This window comes from Aricia agestis, chromosome 4, assembly GCF_905147365.1.
Source record: "Aricia agestis chromosome 4, ilAriAges1.1, whole genome shotgun sequence".
Lineage (NCBI taxonomy): Eukaryota > Metazoa > Arthropoda > Insecta > Lepidoptera > Lycaenidae > Aricia > Aricia agestis.
The window spans coordinates 6317696-6333356 of NC_056409.1; the positions used below are offsets into that span (position 1 = coordinate 6317696).

Below are 15661 nucleotides of genomic sequence, written 5' to 3' on the forward strand. Positions count from 1 at the left end.
AATGTCAATGCAGGGTGACCAATCATATAATTATATATTTTTTTTAATTTATTGGGAGCTGGAAACGAGTCCTTTGCTCCAAAAAAAATACAATAATAATACAAAATACAACAATGTGACAATATTTAAATTACAGATCCTGCCATACTTTGGTCAAAAAACTGCCAAATCCTGACAAAGCCTGTAGTAAAAAATGCCCAAATACTGCCAACTTTATTTACTGTAGTTTTAAAGTATAAAAAGTAAAAATACACATAATATATTGCATTTTTTTATTACATTAAACCATTGAGATAGACGGTCTGCATATTTCATGTAATAAAAGTGTTAATAAAGGTTTTTAGTGAACATTTTATACTGGATATTGTTGAGTTTTGTGGTTCCGCTACATAATAAATCTTAAGAACGGCCAAAGAATGCCTCAAACACCTGGATTTGACATGGAATACGTATGTTTTGAACAACGTTTTTGGGCTTTTCAATCGGTATTTTTGTAAGCTAAAAAGATAATTTACAAGTTTAATAATCCTTATTCATGCTATATATGGCATTAGTGCTAAAAATGTCACATCAAGTAATAATTTAGCTACAAAAATTGCATACTCGTAAGTTTGATTACTTGAACGTAACTTGAACATTACTTGAACTATAGTTTATCGATATCATAAACTTAATGACTTTCTTTTCTGGATTAGAATGTGCTTCGAAATGGTCGACAAATAGAAATATTCAAGAAAATACACGCACAAATGCACGCACACTACTTGTATGAAAATAAGCACAAAATGGCCATGCGATGATGGGCTTACAAACTCAAGATTACACACACACAGAATACACATCTATACTAATATTATAATTGGGAAGAGTTTGTTTGTTTGTTTGAACGCGCTAATCTCAGGAACTACTAGTCCTATTTGAAAAATATTTCAGTGTTAGATAGCCCATTTATCGAGGAAGGCTATAGGCTATATAGAAAATATATAGAAATAGAGTTTATTATAATTATTAGTAAATTCATTACTGTAATACAATATAGTGAAGTCTACGGCCGCCCGTGGCCGGTCGTGGCCGCTGGCGGTTTTGGTAAAAATCAGTAAAACCATTTCGGAGGCGTAAAGTAAGAGTTTTAGCGTAACTAAAACTCGAAAATTTGTTTTGGAATGGAAAACAATTGGAAATCTATATATATATATATATATATATATATATATATATATATATATATATATATATATATATATATATATATATATATATATATATATATATATATATATATATATATATATATTTAAATCGCCGAAGACTTGTTGCGTCTTTTCAAAGTCGAACCCTATGGCGTCTACCATTTCCAATGACTTTTTAAATGTTATTCGTGCGAATATAGTTACATTGCTGTCATGTGAATTCTATTCTCGACGAGGAATTTTGTTTAGGTACGAAAATTAGATATTCAATTTTAAATAATTCTCGCTGGTTTTTTGCTTCCGTTCTCGATGGAAATCATGTGACACATTGTATATTTTTGTATTCGTTACATGCATTTCATCGTTTTTCCTACATCCATTTAAATGTATGGATATATTGATACCGTATATTGTACTGTATTAATTCCATGCATTCTACTAATTAAATGACTCCTTACTATATTTGAGATTATATCGGTACCGTATATTATTTTTGTATGTACGCCATAAACTGTTGAGTTTGTTGCTTCCTCCTAACCTTATATGTTATATCGATACATACATAGGTACCTATATAATAGATCCCAATAAATTCATTGCGTGATGTGGTCTCTGTCTACCCCAATGAGGGACAGGAGTGACGATATGTATGTATAAATAGAGAATCATCCCTCTTTATGAAGTCGATTAAAATAAAATACTTATTTCTATAACTTGGAGTACATAACAGACATTAAAAACAAGTTATCCCTATATTACATAGATTAATTAAATTTTAAATTATAATTAGGTAGGTCCGCTAGGCTAACTAAAAAATATTAAGGATAATTATGATAGATATGATCATTTTATTTATGTGAGCGTGTTTCTTCTGAACTTAAGTATGAACACAAAATAAAACAATTGTTTCGGTAGTAGGTATTTTTAAGTTTTATTGTTTAAAATCAAGTAGGTATAATAATAAACCCATAGTCATAATAATCAAAGTGTCTGACAAATCAAATACACCGAAATAGGAACATAAAAGTAATTTAAGAAATTAACAATTTTAAGAACGACCAGTTGAGAGGCTAATTTACTGTGACATTGACTATAGTTAACTTGCGTATGTAAGCAATACTAGTTTTCAATCGTGGCTCTGCCCACGTGACAAGTTGATAAAATTTAACAAATTGAAATTCGTTATTAGCCGTTTAGGCGTTAAAAAAATAAAACAAAAATGCTTAGAAAAATATTAACCTGAAGAATCACATATCAGACATACCTATCAGTACAAAGTCTCAAAAAAAGGCCCTTTAGGCGTCGAAAAGAAAAATAAAAACGTTTAAAAAATTATTAACGTACCTATCAAAAATAAGATAAAACAGTCCAAAATCTTAAAAAATTACACAACTACACAAAAATTACACAACAATATATATACTTTGTTTGTAAATTTAAATTATGGTTATTATCTATAATAGTACCTATTATTTCTGTTTATTTGTTTTGTACAAAAAGAGGACGGTATTTGATTATAATACAAGTTCACAATAATAATAAATTTTTTCGTAAGTAGTTGGTTAATGCGCGCGCGTAAACAAACACGACGCGACGTTGCGTTCTGTGCTGTGATAGTCATAGTCAATCATGGTTGTCGTGATTGATGTAGATCGTTTCGATCGTTTTTTGTATTGTTTATTGTATCTTCTTCTTCCTAGTCGTATCCTCATGGCTGAGGGACGTGACCACCAAAATTTGCTTTTTGGGATAGGGCTCTCCACTTGTCTCTATTTTTGGCCTGATGAAATGCCTCCTGGAACGTGCAGTCAGCAGCCTTGACAATCGCGTCTGTCCATCGTGTAGCCACTCTGCCTCTTTTCCCCTCTAATTGCCCAGCTAGTATGAGAGTCTCAAGATTATTAGGCTCCCGGCGGGCTATGTGGCCAAAAAAGTCAAGTGATCGTTGTAGACAAAGCGTGGACAGGCGGGTGGTAATTTTGAGTTGCTGAAGTATAGACGTGTTGGTCCGGTGTGCGGTCCAAGGGATGCCGAGCATTTTGTCAAAATTACACAACAATATATATACTTTGTTTGTAAATTTAAATTATGGTTATTATCTATAATAGTACCTATTATTTCTGTTTATTTGTTTTGTACAAAAAGAGGACGGTATTTGATTATAATACAAGTTCACAATAATAATAAATTTTTTCGTAAGTAGTTGGTTAATGCGCGCGCGTAAACAAACACGACGCGACGTTGCGTTCTGTGCTGTGATAGTCATAGTCAATCATGGTTGTCGTGATTGATGTAGATCGTTTCGATCGTTTTTTGTATTGTTTATTGTATCTTCTTCTTCCTAGTCGTATCCTCATGGCTGAGGGACGTGACCACCAAAATTTGCTTTTTGGGATAGGGCTCTCCACTTGTCTCTATTTTTGGCCTGATGAAATGCCTCCTGGAACGTGCAGTCAGCAGCCTTGACAATCGCGTCTGTCCATCGTGTAGCCACTCTGCCTCTTTTCCCCTCTAATTGCCCAGCTAGTATGAGAGTCTCAAGATTATTAGGCTCCCGGCGGGCTATGTGGCCAAAAAAGTCAAGTGATCGTTGTAGACAAAGCGTGGACAGGCGGGTGGTAATTTTGAGTTGCTGAAGTATAGACGTGTTGGTCCGGTGTGCGGTCCAAGGGATGCCGAGCATTTTACGCCACATTTCAAAAGCGTCAATCTTAGCTCGAGTACGTGCTTTAGGCATATAAAAATATTGAAAAGATTAGGGAACGCATTAGTGTTATTTTTGTGCTACGATAGATGTTTTTATTCTTCCATATCTTTTCTAAGCGCCCAACCGCAGATTTAGCCATCTGAGCCCGTCGGACAACCTCCCTCTCGCAGTTACCATTGTTGCTAATCAACGATCCCAGGTAGACAAACTCCTCTACGGGTTGGAGATCTTGTAGTAAGGATGTCTTTTGTATTTGGTTCAGCTTATCGACGTACATCAGTTTGGTTTTATTGCGATTGATTTGGAGGCCAAAGTCTCGACTAATCTTTTCGAGCCGCGCTAGAAGTTCAGCAAGTTTCACTTCGCAAGTACTTATAAGCGTGGTGTCGTCAGCGAACCTTAGGTTGTTGAGAAGGTATCCGTTAATTTTAATACCATCCTCCCAATCTTCCAACACTCGACGCATTACATATTAGCCTACGAGGTTGAACAGCAGAGAGGATGCAACCCTGTCTGACACCACGCTCTGTAGCAAACGGCTCTGACAGATCATTGTCTAATCGCACCCTTGATCGACCTTCCAGATAGAGGTTTTGTACCAAAAATATGAGATGATCGGGGACGTCCAACTCTCTCATCACCTCCAGCATTTTGGACCAGACGATGCAGTCAAAGGCCTTAGCGTAATCCACAAAACAGAGTACTATTGGGACATTGAATTCTCTGCTCTTTTCTATCAGCTGACGGATGTTTAGGATTTGTTCTCGGGTACCCCTGCCCTTTACGAATCCCGCCTGCTCTTTGGATATCTGTCTAGTTATATAGTGTGCCAATCTGTTGTTTATAACATGGAGAAGAATCTTACTGGCGTGTGAAATTAGTGAGATGGTCCGATAATTTCCACACTTTTTAGTCGACCCTTTCTTATGTAGTGGTATCACGAGAGATTCTGTCCAATCGTCTGGCCACTGTCCTGTTCTCCATACTTTAAGACATATTGAATGCATTACTCTGATTCCAGACTTACCCAAGCTCTTAAGCACTTGTGCCTGTATACCATCTCCACCGCAAGCTTTTGTTTTGAGCTTATTTATAGCTGCTTCTACTTCATGGAGAACGATGTCGGGTTCTTTATCTGTAAAATCTAATCTAGTGTCAGGTTCATCAGCGTCATATTTGTACAGGTCTTGGCAGTAGTTCCTCCATCTTGTCATCACTTGTTTCTTGTCTAAAATCAGGTTACCCTTTTCATCTTCTATGTTCCAAGATTTTGATTTTCGTTCCCGTGTGAGAATTTTCACCTTTTGGAACATGTCTCTTGGATGTAGGGTATCAGAGTGTGTTTGTATATCTCTACATATGGAATTGATATATGCATTCTTGTCATGTCTACAGAGACGCTGTACTAGTGAGTCAAGTTCAGAGTATCGCTGTTGTTCTTCCTTTGAACGAATTCCTCCAGTCTTTAGAGCCTTTCTTTGTGCGATTGCCTCCCAAGTGGTCATCCACTCAGATCTAGGGTGTTTTACTTTCCGTCCATTTGTGATTGTTCTAGTTGTCTCTTCTAATGCGGCCTTAAGCTGATTCCATGATGTATTGGCTGAGTCAAATGGGCAATACGTTTCACTGTCCAGTCAAGTTTGTAGTGTGTCCTCAAAAGCTTTCGCTTCTTGTGTTAGAAGAATATTTTTGGATGGCTTTGAAACTACTTTGAGGCGGACTCTGTATTGAGCTATTAACAGCTGATGGTCGCTGCCACAATCTGCACCCGGAAAAGTCTTTGAGAGAGTTATGCATGACTTCCATCTGCTGCTGATTAATATGAAGTCAATCTGATTTTTATGACCTGTTGGCGATCGCCATGTCCATAAGCGTCTTGGATGTTGTTTATATGCCGTGTTAGTTACGAATAGTCCTTTTTCAATGCAAAACTCTAACAACATCTCACCTCGACTGTTGCGGGCTCCTAAGCCGTATACCCCAATAACATTCCTTAGGTGTTGATCATTATCAGTGTGCCCTATCTTAGCATTAAAGTCTCCCAGGATGATAGTACATTCCTTCTTTGGTAACGCTTTGCAGGTTAATTCTAGCTCGTGGTAAAATTCCTCCATCTCTTCTTCGGTGGCTACAGTGGTCGGCGCATAGACCTGTACAAAGTTAATTGGGTGTGGATGGGCTGAAATTTTTAAGGATATAATTCTATTGTTGATGGTATTATACCCCAATACCTTGTCTCGTAGCCAGCTAGCAACTATGAAGCCCACACCACTAAAACTATTGTCTTGCCTGTCAGAGTAGATTACCATATTTCCTTCAGGTGTGATGTGGTATCCGTTATCTTTGACATGGGTCTCACTCAATCCTAGTATAGCCAGATTATAGCGCTCCATCTCCGCTTCAACAACTTCGGTTTTTCCTGGCCTTAAAAGTCCACGGACATTCCAGGTTCCTATTGTTATTGCCCTTCCCTTGGGTATTAGTTTGCTAGAGTAAGATGTTATGTTTCCAACAGTAGCAGATTTTCTGCAAGCAGCCTGCTGGTTAACTGACCTGCAGCCGGTAGCCAATTTCACACCAGTCGGCCCGGAACTAAGCTGGCGCCGAGCGTTAGTCGGGTCGCATGACATCATATTATCTCTGGTGGCGTTCTTAGTCATGGTGGTTTTCTTGGGATTATAGTCGCGGTAGTTTCCCGTTGCTTTCCGCGCTAGACTTTTTGAGGGTATTTAGTCCTCAAGGCCACTACTGCCTAGGAGTCAGGTTATCATCTCCGCCGCCTGAGACTCGGCGTTGTTACTCGTTTAGCACCACCCGGGGGACACGTGTAGGGTAGTAAAAGGTAATTCCTACGGACGCGAGTAACCACCGCCCCCGTTTATTGTATCAAGTTTGATTAATTTTAAACATTGATTTGATTTGTAATCTAATTTTAATTGCCTGAAATGTAAAATCAGCGATATGCGATCAGTAGTTGGGAAAGGGTCCGGTGGCTTTAACACAGGTTATACTGTAACCTAGCTAAGCTGCCGGTTGTGATCTTAACATTCTAATATAAAAAACCATTGAAAATAAAATAATTTGCATGTTGTAATTGTCTAGATTAAGGTTTTTATGTTATCGAGCTGAATAAAAGTACATTATTATTATTATAAGTATGCCATCACAGTTACTATAAATCTTGTCAAGGGTGTCGATTTATGAATGAAGAAAGTCACCAAGTCAAGATTTAAAAAAAATCTCAGAACACTGTACAGTGTACAGCCTAGCCCATGACCCGGTAACCACTTGACGTTGAGTTTCGATGCACTTGTTTGGGCTATTTTCTCATTACCGTGGCTTTCTAATAGCGAAAGAATTATTTAAATTGGTTCAGTAGTCACTCGTAAGTTAAATAGTAATAAGCAAACGATTAAATATTTCGTCTCTACAATATTAGGAAGTATAGATATTTAAAAATACATTAGTCCCAACCCAATTCGCAGTCTAAACTCAGTCACTGATGGGCTTTTGTTTAAAATATACAATAGGTAAGTACTTATCAAAGAAAATCATATACGTAGGTATGTAGGTAGGGACATAGTAGTTAATACAATCGATCCAAAATACTTTTAGACAGGTAAGTATATAAACAGTTCAAGTACAAACAGGACACTGGACGTCAGGATAATGATCGTAAATTGCATATTTATTTGTAAATAAATATGCTGCACCAGAAAAATGAAGATTTATAAAGCGATTTTATGTTCTTTCGTTTCATAGGTAGAACAAAATGATTTGTAATAATATTGATATTATTCTTGGTCGTTGCACCACAATTAAAACATTTTTTTTGTATTACAAAATGGGTCGACGGCCAAGGCCATTTTATTTTGTCTTTAAAATAGTTTTTAAAATCACTTATTTAAAAAAAAACGATCTACATCAATCACGACAACCATTGACACGACAATCTAACACTGAAAGAATTTTTCAAATCGGACCAGTAGTTCCTGAGATAAGCGCGTTCAAATAAGCCCTTTCAAATAATTTCCCTCCGTTTTTTCCACATTTTCCTCTATTCTTCTATATCTTCGCTCCTATTATTCTTAGCGTGATAAAATATTGCTTATAGCCTTCCTCGATAAATGGGCTATCTAACACTGAAAGAATTTTTCAAATCGGACTAGTAGTTCCTGAGATTAACGCGTTCAAACAAACAAACAACCTCTCCTGCTTTATAATATTGAAGTGTAGATAACATTTTTACTACTTTTCTTACTATTCTACTACTATTTTTCAAAAATGTGTCAAATAACTACCTAATTGTAATATCGACATTGCATCGATTCGATATATTTGTTCCTGTTTTCCTGAAATACAGTTACAGATTTGATCATTATTCTGAATGATCGTCATTATGTTTTTAGGGCTATTCAGGAAAAAGACGTTCAGGAAAATGAGGAATTCACTAAATTCGTTTATAATTAAGTATTGATATAAAGAAAATTATTAAGAACTTAGAAATGTTGCGGGCCTTTATAACTTGGTATAAAAAAGTAGTGAAAAACAGACAAATGTTGGCACACATCGAGAAATGTAAATGACGTCTTATTTGGAAATTTTTGTAGAACGTATTTCAAAGAGAGAGAGAGCATAAAACGAAGACCTCTATCCACACCAAAGCACTGCGATCAAATAAAGTGAGCCAGCAGATTTTATCGCAAAATAGGTTTCAACCCGTCACGTTGAGTATATCGGCAAGGCATTCAAAACAAACAATGCGCAGGATAATGACGCGAATTTTATGAACATTTTAAAAATATAATTTTTAGTTATTTAATGTAAGTTGATGTGTTATTTGTTGGTATCGGATTCTTTTCTTCTTTATCTTCAAATTAACATTAAATTTTTAATCCTTTCTAGCTCATTTTTTTTTATAAATAATAAATTGTGAGCGGCAGTATCGAAACGACACGCAAAAATTTCATAATGTGGTACTTTTTTTTATAATAACTTTTGAAATATTAACTCTACTTTCAAATAGTTTTAGCAGCATTTTTGTAAGTTAATTAGACATTGAAATGTGTAATGTTACATCAAATTTACGAAGGCGTTGTGAACCCAACTTTGAAGACATGAATTTAGTCTCTCTCAAATATTCGCCCCACTACACAATATTTATACCACAAGCGTCATTACGTCCGCGCTGGCCGGCAAAAAATATAAACAAAAACATGCCCTTGCATGTCGCGTGCGAACTCCGCCCCCTCGCCTCTGTCACCCCCGCGTCTCCTCTGGGACGATGTCGTTTTGTGGGACGTAATTAAATCACACATTAGAATTGATAAAAACTTTATTATATACAGGAATCCACATTATCGGCGTGTTATACATAAACAAATTATCGAATATACGCCACCGATATACGGCGCACAGTAGCGACCTCCAAAATTCGCGCGCCAAATAGCGGAACTAAGAAATACGCCGAAAAGCACTCCGGTGACAAAACAACGTCCATGCCAATATTTCACCCAGCCATTGTACTAACCTTAACACTACTTCTGGCTGAATTTGAGAGATGGTCAATCTTGCGTCCGTATACAGGATGCAACAAGTCAGTCGGACGCAATATCATCGGTAAAAACCGCCATGTAGGACGCAATATCAACTCCGGGGTGGAAATATATATATATATATATATATATATATATATATATATATATATATATATATATATATATATATATATATATATATAGATGTATGTAACAGTAGGTACTTATACAATATAATAGACAAAAGTTCTGATAAAAATATGTAGTCTAATTCAGCTATATTTTAATTTAACGAAATTATAAATAGTTTCTTTTAAACACATTAACTTATAATAACTTAGTAAGTTATCGCAAAAGAAACACAAGTAAGTACGAAATTTTGTACTTCTTTGGTACATATCCACCAAGAGGGCGAATTTGTGTACGAATCCCGACATCTACCGGTCCCTAGCACTCGTATGACTCGAGCGATCTTTACACGAAACATTTCTAGTGTGAAGTTCTGAGAATACACAACTCACAGCAACAAATTGTATCGTGCAGAAACCGGTTTCCAATCGAACGTCCATCCACCAATAAGAGCGTAAATTGGTGTACGAATTCCGCCATCGTAGAAATAACCGGTCCTACTCATTCGACTCGAGCGATCTTTGCACGGAATATGTCGAATGTGAAGTTTTGAGAATACACAAACTGTGTTACTTTCGTAAAAATCTCATAATTGGGTAATTTTTTCGAAGGTGATATTTTCTCACGTTTTGAGAATGGTGATTGTCCATTTTTTTTAAATTTTGCTCATTACAAAAACATTTCGAGGAATAAGGTCAGTGATCGTTTTTCTGTATATAAAGGAAAAAAATACCCATTAGTTACTTATATTTTTGAACAAATACGTTTAACCTTTGTTTGACCTTCAATGGCGTTAAATTAGCAATAAATTCGACCAACATTACGTTTCGAACTTTTGGTAAGCTTCCCGTATCAGCTTTCACATAATGAGAACTTGCATTTGACGAACCAGCCATTATAAATAAGATTGAAAGGAAATTTAAAACATATGCAGAGGTCAATTGGCGGCCGATGATGACGTCAGAGCGAAACTTTAAAAATTTATTGAGAAAAAACTAGCCAATGAATTTCAAAATTATTTAATTTATATTCTTAAAATACCCTATTTTAACGAAAAAAATATAAAAAGTACATGTGATTTTTTTTGGACAATGCCCATTGGCTTCCTGGAAGTTAACAGGTTAGGGACAAAATAAAATACTTCTATAATGATTGTATTCCACGGTCCACCTAACTAAATTACACTGCACTCTTCTTTATCAACATGCAAATGATTTTTAACAATTATAAACAAATCACTTTTCACTCTTTAAAGCACCGGAGCTGAGTAATGAAATGATAAAACGAAACAAATCTCTTTTCACTCGCACGCGCCTGAAAATATATCGAGTAGGTATTGTTTTTGTTTCACTCGCTGCTGCCGTGCCGCGGCACCACGCTGCCCGCCCGCCCGGCACTTGTCGTTTCATACTGTCTGAACCTGTTTTCGCGCCGCGCCGCGTTTCCGTGCAGTAAATAGAAGGCATTGGATTAACGATTAACGAACTTCTGCATATTAACGGAAGTTAACGAGTCCGTTAATATTTTTAAAAGTTAACTTAAAAGATAATCCATTAATCAAAAAATGTTAACTTCGTTAATTAAAGAATAACGGATTAACGAGTTGCCCAGTAATGCCCAGCTATGGCTAAAGGTAACCTTTCGAAGCGAGCGTCTATAGCGTCAGTGACGTCGCGACAGTAAAAATTGTATGGTTAACGGCCGTTCCCAATATTTGATCTATCTCTGGTTTTGCCCTACTACAGATAGGAATAGCTCACAATTGACATAAATTAATATGTCTCTAATGTCTAATGTGAGCTATTCCTATTTCTAGTAGGGCGAAACCAGAGATAGATCAATTATTGGGAACGGCCGTTAGAGTGGTTACTGCAGATCGTAAAACTAGTTTACCTAGGCTGCGTTCCAGAAGACGTTAATTTTAAACCAAAACGTGCAAAACGTCCCCTTTTGCCGACCATTTGACGACCGCGGTCGTTTTGATCGCTGCTATGACGTCACTCATGACATCATCATTTTCGCTCAAAACGACCCTCGACGAAGATGGGTCAAAGTGGGCATTCTAGTTGTATTTTTTCGTATAGTCTGTCAAGAAAGTGAAGAAATTAAAAAGTGGCAACATCGTAGTGTCATCTTTTTCAAATCAATCTAAGAAAAAAGGGATGTCAATAAGCTGTTGCTACTATTTAATTTCTTCACTTTCTTGACGGACTATCAGTAACACTGCGTGGTAAACAGAGACGTGTGATACATGACAGCAGCACTCTTTTTTTGACGTCCAGTCGGCACGTGCCGCACGTTGACAATTTAATCTCATAGAATTCATGTTCAATCATGCTTGTGTAAGTGTATACACGTATCGTGTACACATATTTTTCACACAGATGAAAACCAATTTCGGTTTCGTTTGACAGCTCGAGGTTGTTGCTCTATTCCTCTAGGTATATTAACTTTATGGGTTTGTAATTTGTATCACTGACGCTCACATCCTAGTGGAACGGGAAAACAGAAAACTACGGTCTTGAGCGTTATGTCGGCTGTAACTCTCGTCGAGAGCTCTCGGGTTAGTCGGGCGAGAGTCTCGTGCGAGAGCCCCTTGTCCAAGTGCGATCATGGACATTCTCGCTTAGTTCAATCGCAGTTATGAACTCAGAGAAGAGGGATGAAAACGCTTCTGTTGCAGCTGCCGTAGCTCTCTGTGCTATGAGCTGTTATAAATATTTACCAAATATTTACACAATATTATAAATACAAAAATAAAAAAATGGCGATAACGTAGATGGTGGATGATCAGTTGATCACCATTCACCATGCATAGAAAGCGATCATGGTAATCCAAAGACCTATACTCATATTTCATTTTATTTCTCACAGATAATGACTGATAAGTGATAATGACGTTTTTATTGTTATTTTTCTGTTCTGCACTGTCTAGCGGCGCGACTAGTAGTGAAAAACGCGAGAGTGCACCAGTAATGCTAAGTGCTAGTAACGCTTGCTTTCCTCGCGAGACCCTTTGATTCGGGCGCAAAATACTGACACCGGACCGAGAGGGTCCGAGATAGGCCAGACGAGGATTTACACTCTCGCACTTGGGCCGCCTCGCTGTGTGATGTGTCTCGGCGAGAGTGTACAGCCGACATCAGCGTTTTTAACGCGGGGCTAATGACCATAGTTAAAGTATTATAGTATAGATGTAGTCTTAGCCCGTCATCGCGTGGCCATTCTGTGCTTTTTTAATACAAGTAGTGTGCGTTTATTTTCTTGAATATTTCTATTTGTCGATTATTTCGAAGCACATTATGATTTAGGAAAGAAAGTCAAAAAATTCATGATATCGATTAACTATAGTTCAAGTGATGAGAATCCGTAAACACACGTAAAAAGCTATGCAATTTTTATAGCGAAATTATTAATTGATTTGACATTTTTAGCACTAATGCCTTAAATAGCACGAATAAGGGATTAATAAACTTGTAAATTATCTTTTTAGCTGACAAAAATACCGATTGAAAAACCCAAAAAACGTTGTTCAAAACTTACGTATTTAATGTTAAATCCACGTGTTTGAGGCATTATTTGACCATTCTTATGGTTTATTATTTAGCGGAACCACAGAACTCAACAATATCTAGCATTAAATGTTCATTAAAAACCTTTATTAACACTTTTATTACATGAAATATGCAGACCGACTCCTTTGTTATGTCCTACTAAGTATAAAGTAGGACATAACATTACACGCTTTTGACGCTTAAGCTCTCTCCAGTCTATAGTACCTGAATCATAATGTTAATGACGCTTGTTGCATAGGATTGTTGTTCGTGTCAACTGTCAATGTCAAAGATGAAACCAAAAACTGAAAGCTTTTCGGCGTTTCATTAATTTTCATATGATTAATTGAATTCATTGTTGAAATTATAACATAAATTGATAAAAATAAGAGTTTCTTTTGTAATTTACAACTTTTTTAAAAGCTAAGTATAGGTTTCCCACTAGTTTCAGCGTCATATAGTTAAAATTATCATAGTATCAACGGCATAACACTTCCTGCAAGAATGGCAAAGTTTCAAATAAATACCAAGTCAAAAGACTATTTACGTGACAAAGAAGCATTTCTAAAGGATTTAAAACAGTTCAACGAAAGCAAAAAGTATGTATTTCTTCAAAAATGCTTTACGTAAGTATGTTGCTATATAAACCTAAATAACTGTTTGACTGTGATCATTTCTTTCAGCATACCATACAAAGTACCAGTTGTCAATGGAATTGAAATAGATTTGTACCTTTTGTATTCTCTCGTGCAGCAGAGAGGTGGACTTGGAAAGGTGAGACTCAACTCATGATCCATCAATAATAATCACTATCATTTCAGTTTATCTTTGAAGAATACCAAAGTGGAATGAGTACCTCGTAAAGCTCTATAGAATATTTTAAGATTTAAAAGAGCATTTGATTGGTTGAACTTTGCTAGTATTTATTAATTTTTTATAGGTTCTGGCTGTCAACAATATATTTTGGTACATTTAGAATTGTATATTTAGAATTTGGTGCATTTAGAACTGTTATATTAATACCTCGACCGTGGGAATCGCAAACAGAATAGATTTTCAATTGTTATGCGACACCCGGGTGCCGCTTGGGGATTGATGGGTTAAAGTTTTAATTGTAAAAATAATATACTGACATTATCTCCATGTAGGTAAATGCTATGGACACATGGGAATCTTTTCTACGGCAGCTACGCTTACCACATCCATGTGTGAATGGATCAACATTGCTAAGAAAAATATATTCCATGTATCTTGAAAAGTAAGAAATATTTAGGACCTGTTTCACCACTTCCTGATAGATAGTGAGAATCTGTCAAAAAGTTGTGGATAGCCTATCCGGCACTTTATCAGGAAGTGGTGAGACAGGCCCTTAGTTATATTATCTTTTCTAAAATTAAAAATACATCAAGTTAAATATTTTGAATTTTTTTTATTATTAAAATATTATTTATTAATATTAAAATATTTAAAAAGTTAAATGATCATTTTTTGTTAAGGTATGAAAGAGCTAAAGGGCCTCCTGGAAGAGATGATGACATGGATATAGACGAGGACCCAAGAAGGACTAGAGGTGGTGGAATGCCTCGAATATCATTTGGTGGGGGCACATATATTTCTGGTTAGTTATCTTATCTTATATCTTTAAACGAGCAATTCTTGTATATATATAATTGAAATCTTGGAATTGGCTCCAACGATTTTCATGTAATTTAGTATATAGGGGGTTTCGGGGGTGATAAATCGATCTAGCGAGGAATCATTTTTAGAAAATGTCATTTTATTCGTTTTTTATCGAATACAGAGCAAAGCTCGGTCAAATAGCTAGTTAGTTGTTAATAAAGATGAGCAACTTAATAAAATTTCAGAAAAATTAAAAAAATATTTTAAATTAATAATATTCATTCTAATTAATAACCAAAAATAAAATAAATAATGCTTTAGTAAATAATGTATTTATTGTATTAATTCTTATAGAAAAAAATGAACATAATCATTGATGTAGTTAACAAGAACTGCTGTAAGTAGTAAGACCACCCACAAAAAAATTGTTTTGTGCAATTAATGTTTGTCTATTGAAAATATTGTATAATTTATCTACCAATTATGTTGACAAACAATGTTTGTGTTAATAGTCTACTTTGTTGTATTTTAGCATCAGGTGAAGCTCTCCGACCTGTTAACCGTGGCGGGGGTCCATCAGAAAGACTGACACTATCACTGCTCTCTCCGATGCCAAATGAACAAGATTTTGCAGTTAATGTGTGCACGGTTCTAGCTGCTGATCACTCTAACCGCCTCCCGCTTAGCACTACACCACACATTTTGGACTTTCTACTGGCACATGCTGGTGTCTACAATCATTGTAAGTAAAAATAATAGATATTTTAGTTGCCAACAGTTCATTTTTAATACATCTATCATGGGAATTGCAGACACAATAGATTTTCAATTGTTATGCGATAGCTGGGTGCGGCTTGGGCATGATGGGTTAAAACTAAAGCCAAATAATGAAGACATTAAACTAAACTGAAAAACTTGGTTTAA

At 36.0% G+C, this 15661-nt stretch overlaps 1 protein-coding gene across 1 annotated transcript in view; it reads left to right on the plus strand.

Annotated features, from left to right (window-relative positions):
- Positions 1 to 13445: 13445 nt before the first annotated feature.
- The window catches only part of LOC121726209 (AT-rich interactive domain-containing protein 2), a 30573-nt gene continuing 28357 nt past the window's right edge, over positions 13446 to 15661 (plus strand). Inside the window, exons 1-5 of the mRNA XM_042113445.1 lie at positions 13446 to 13716; positions 13801 to 13891; positions 14266 to 14375; positions 14614 to 14735; positions 15270 to 15479. Coding sequence (XP_041969379.1) covers positions 13622 to 13716; positions 13801 to 13891; positions 14266 to 14375; positions 14614 to 14735; positions 15270 to 15479 — 628 coding nt within the window. The 5' untranslated portion in view covers positions 13446 to 13621. The remainder of the gene's footprint in view (positions 13717 to 13800; positions 13892 to 14265; positions 14376 to 14613; positions 14736 to 15269; positions 15480 to 15661) is intronic.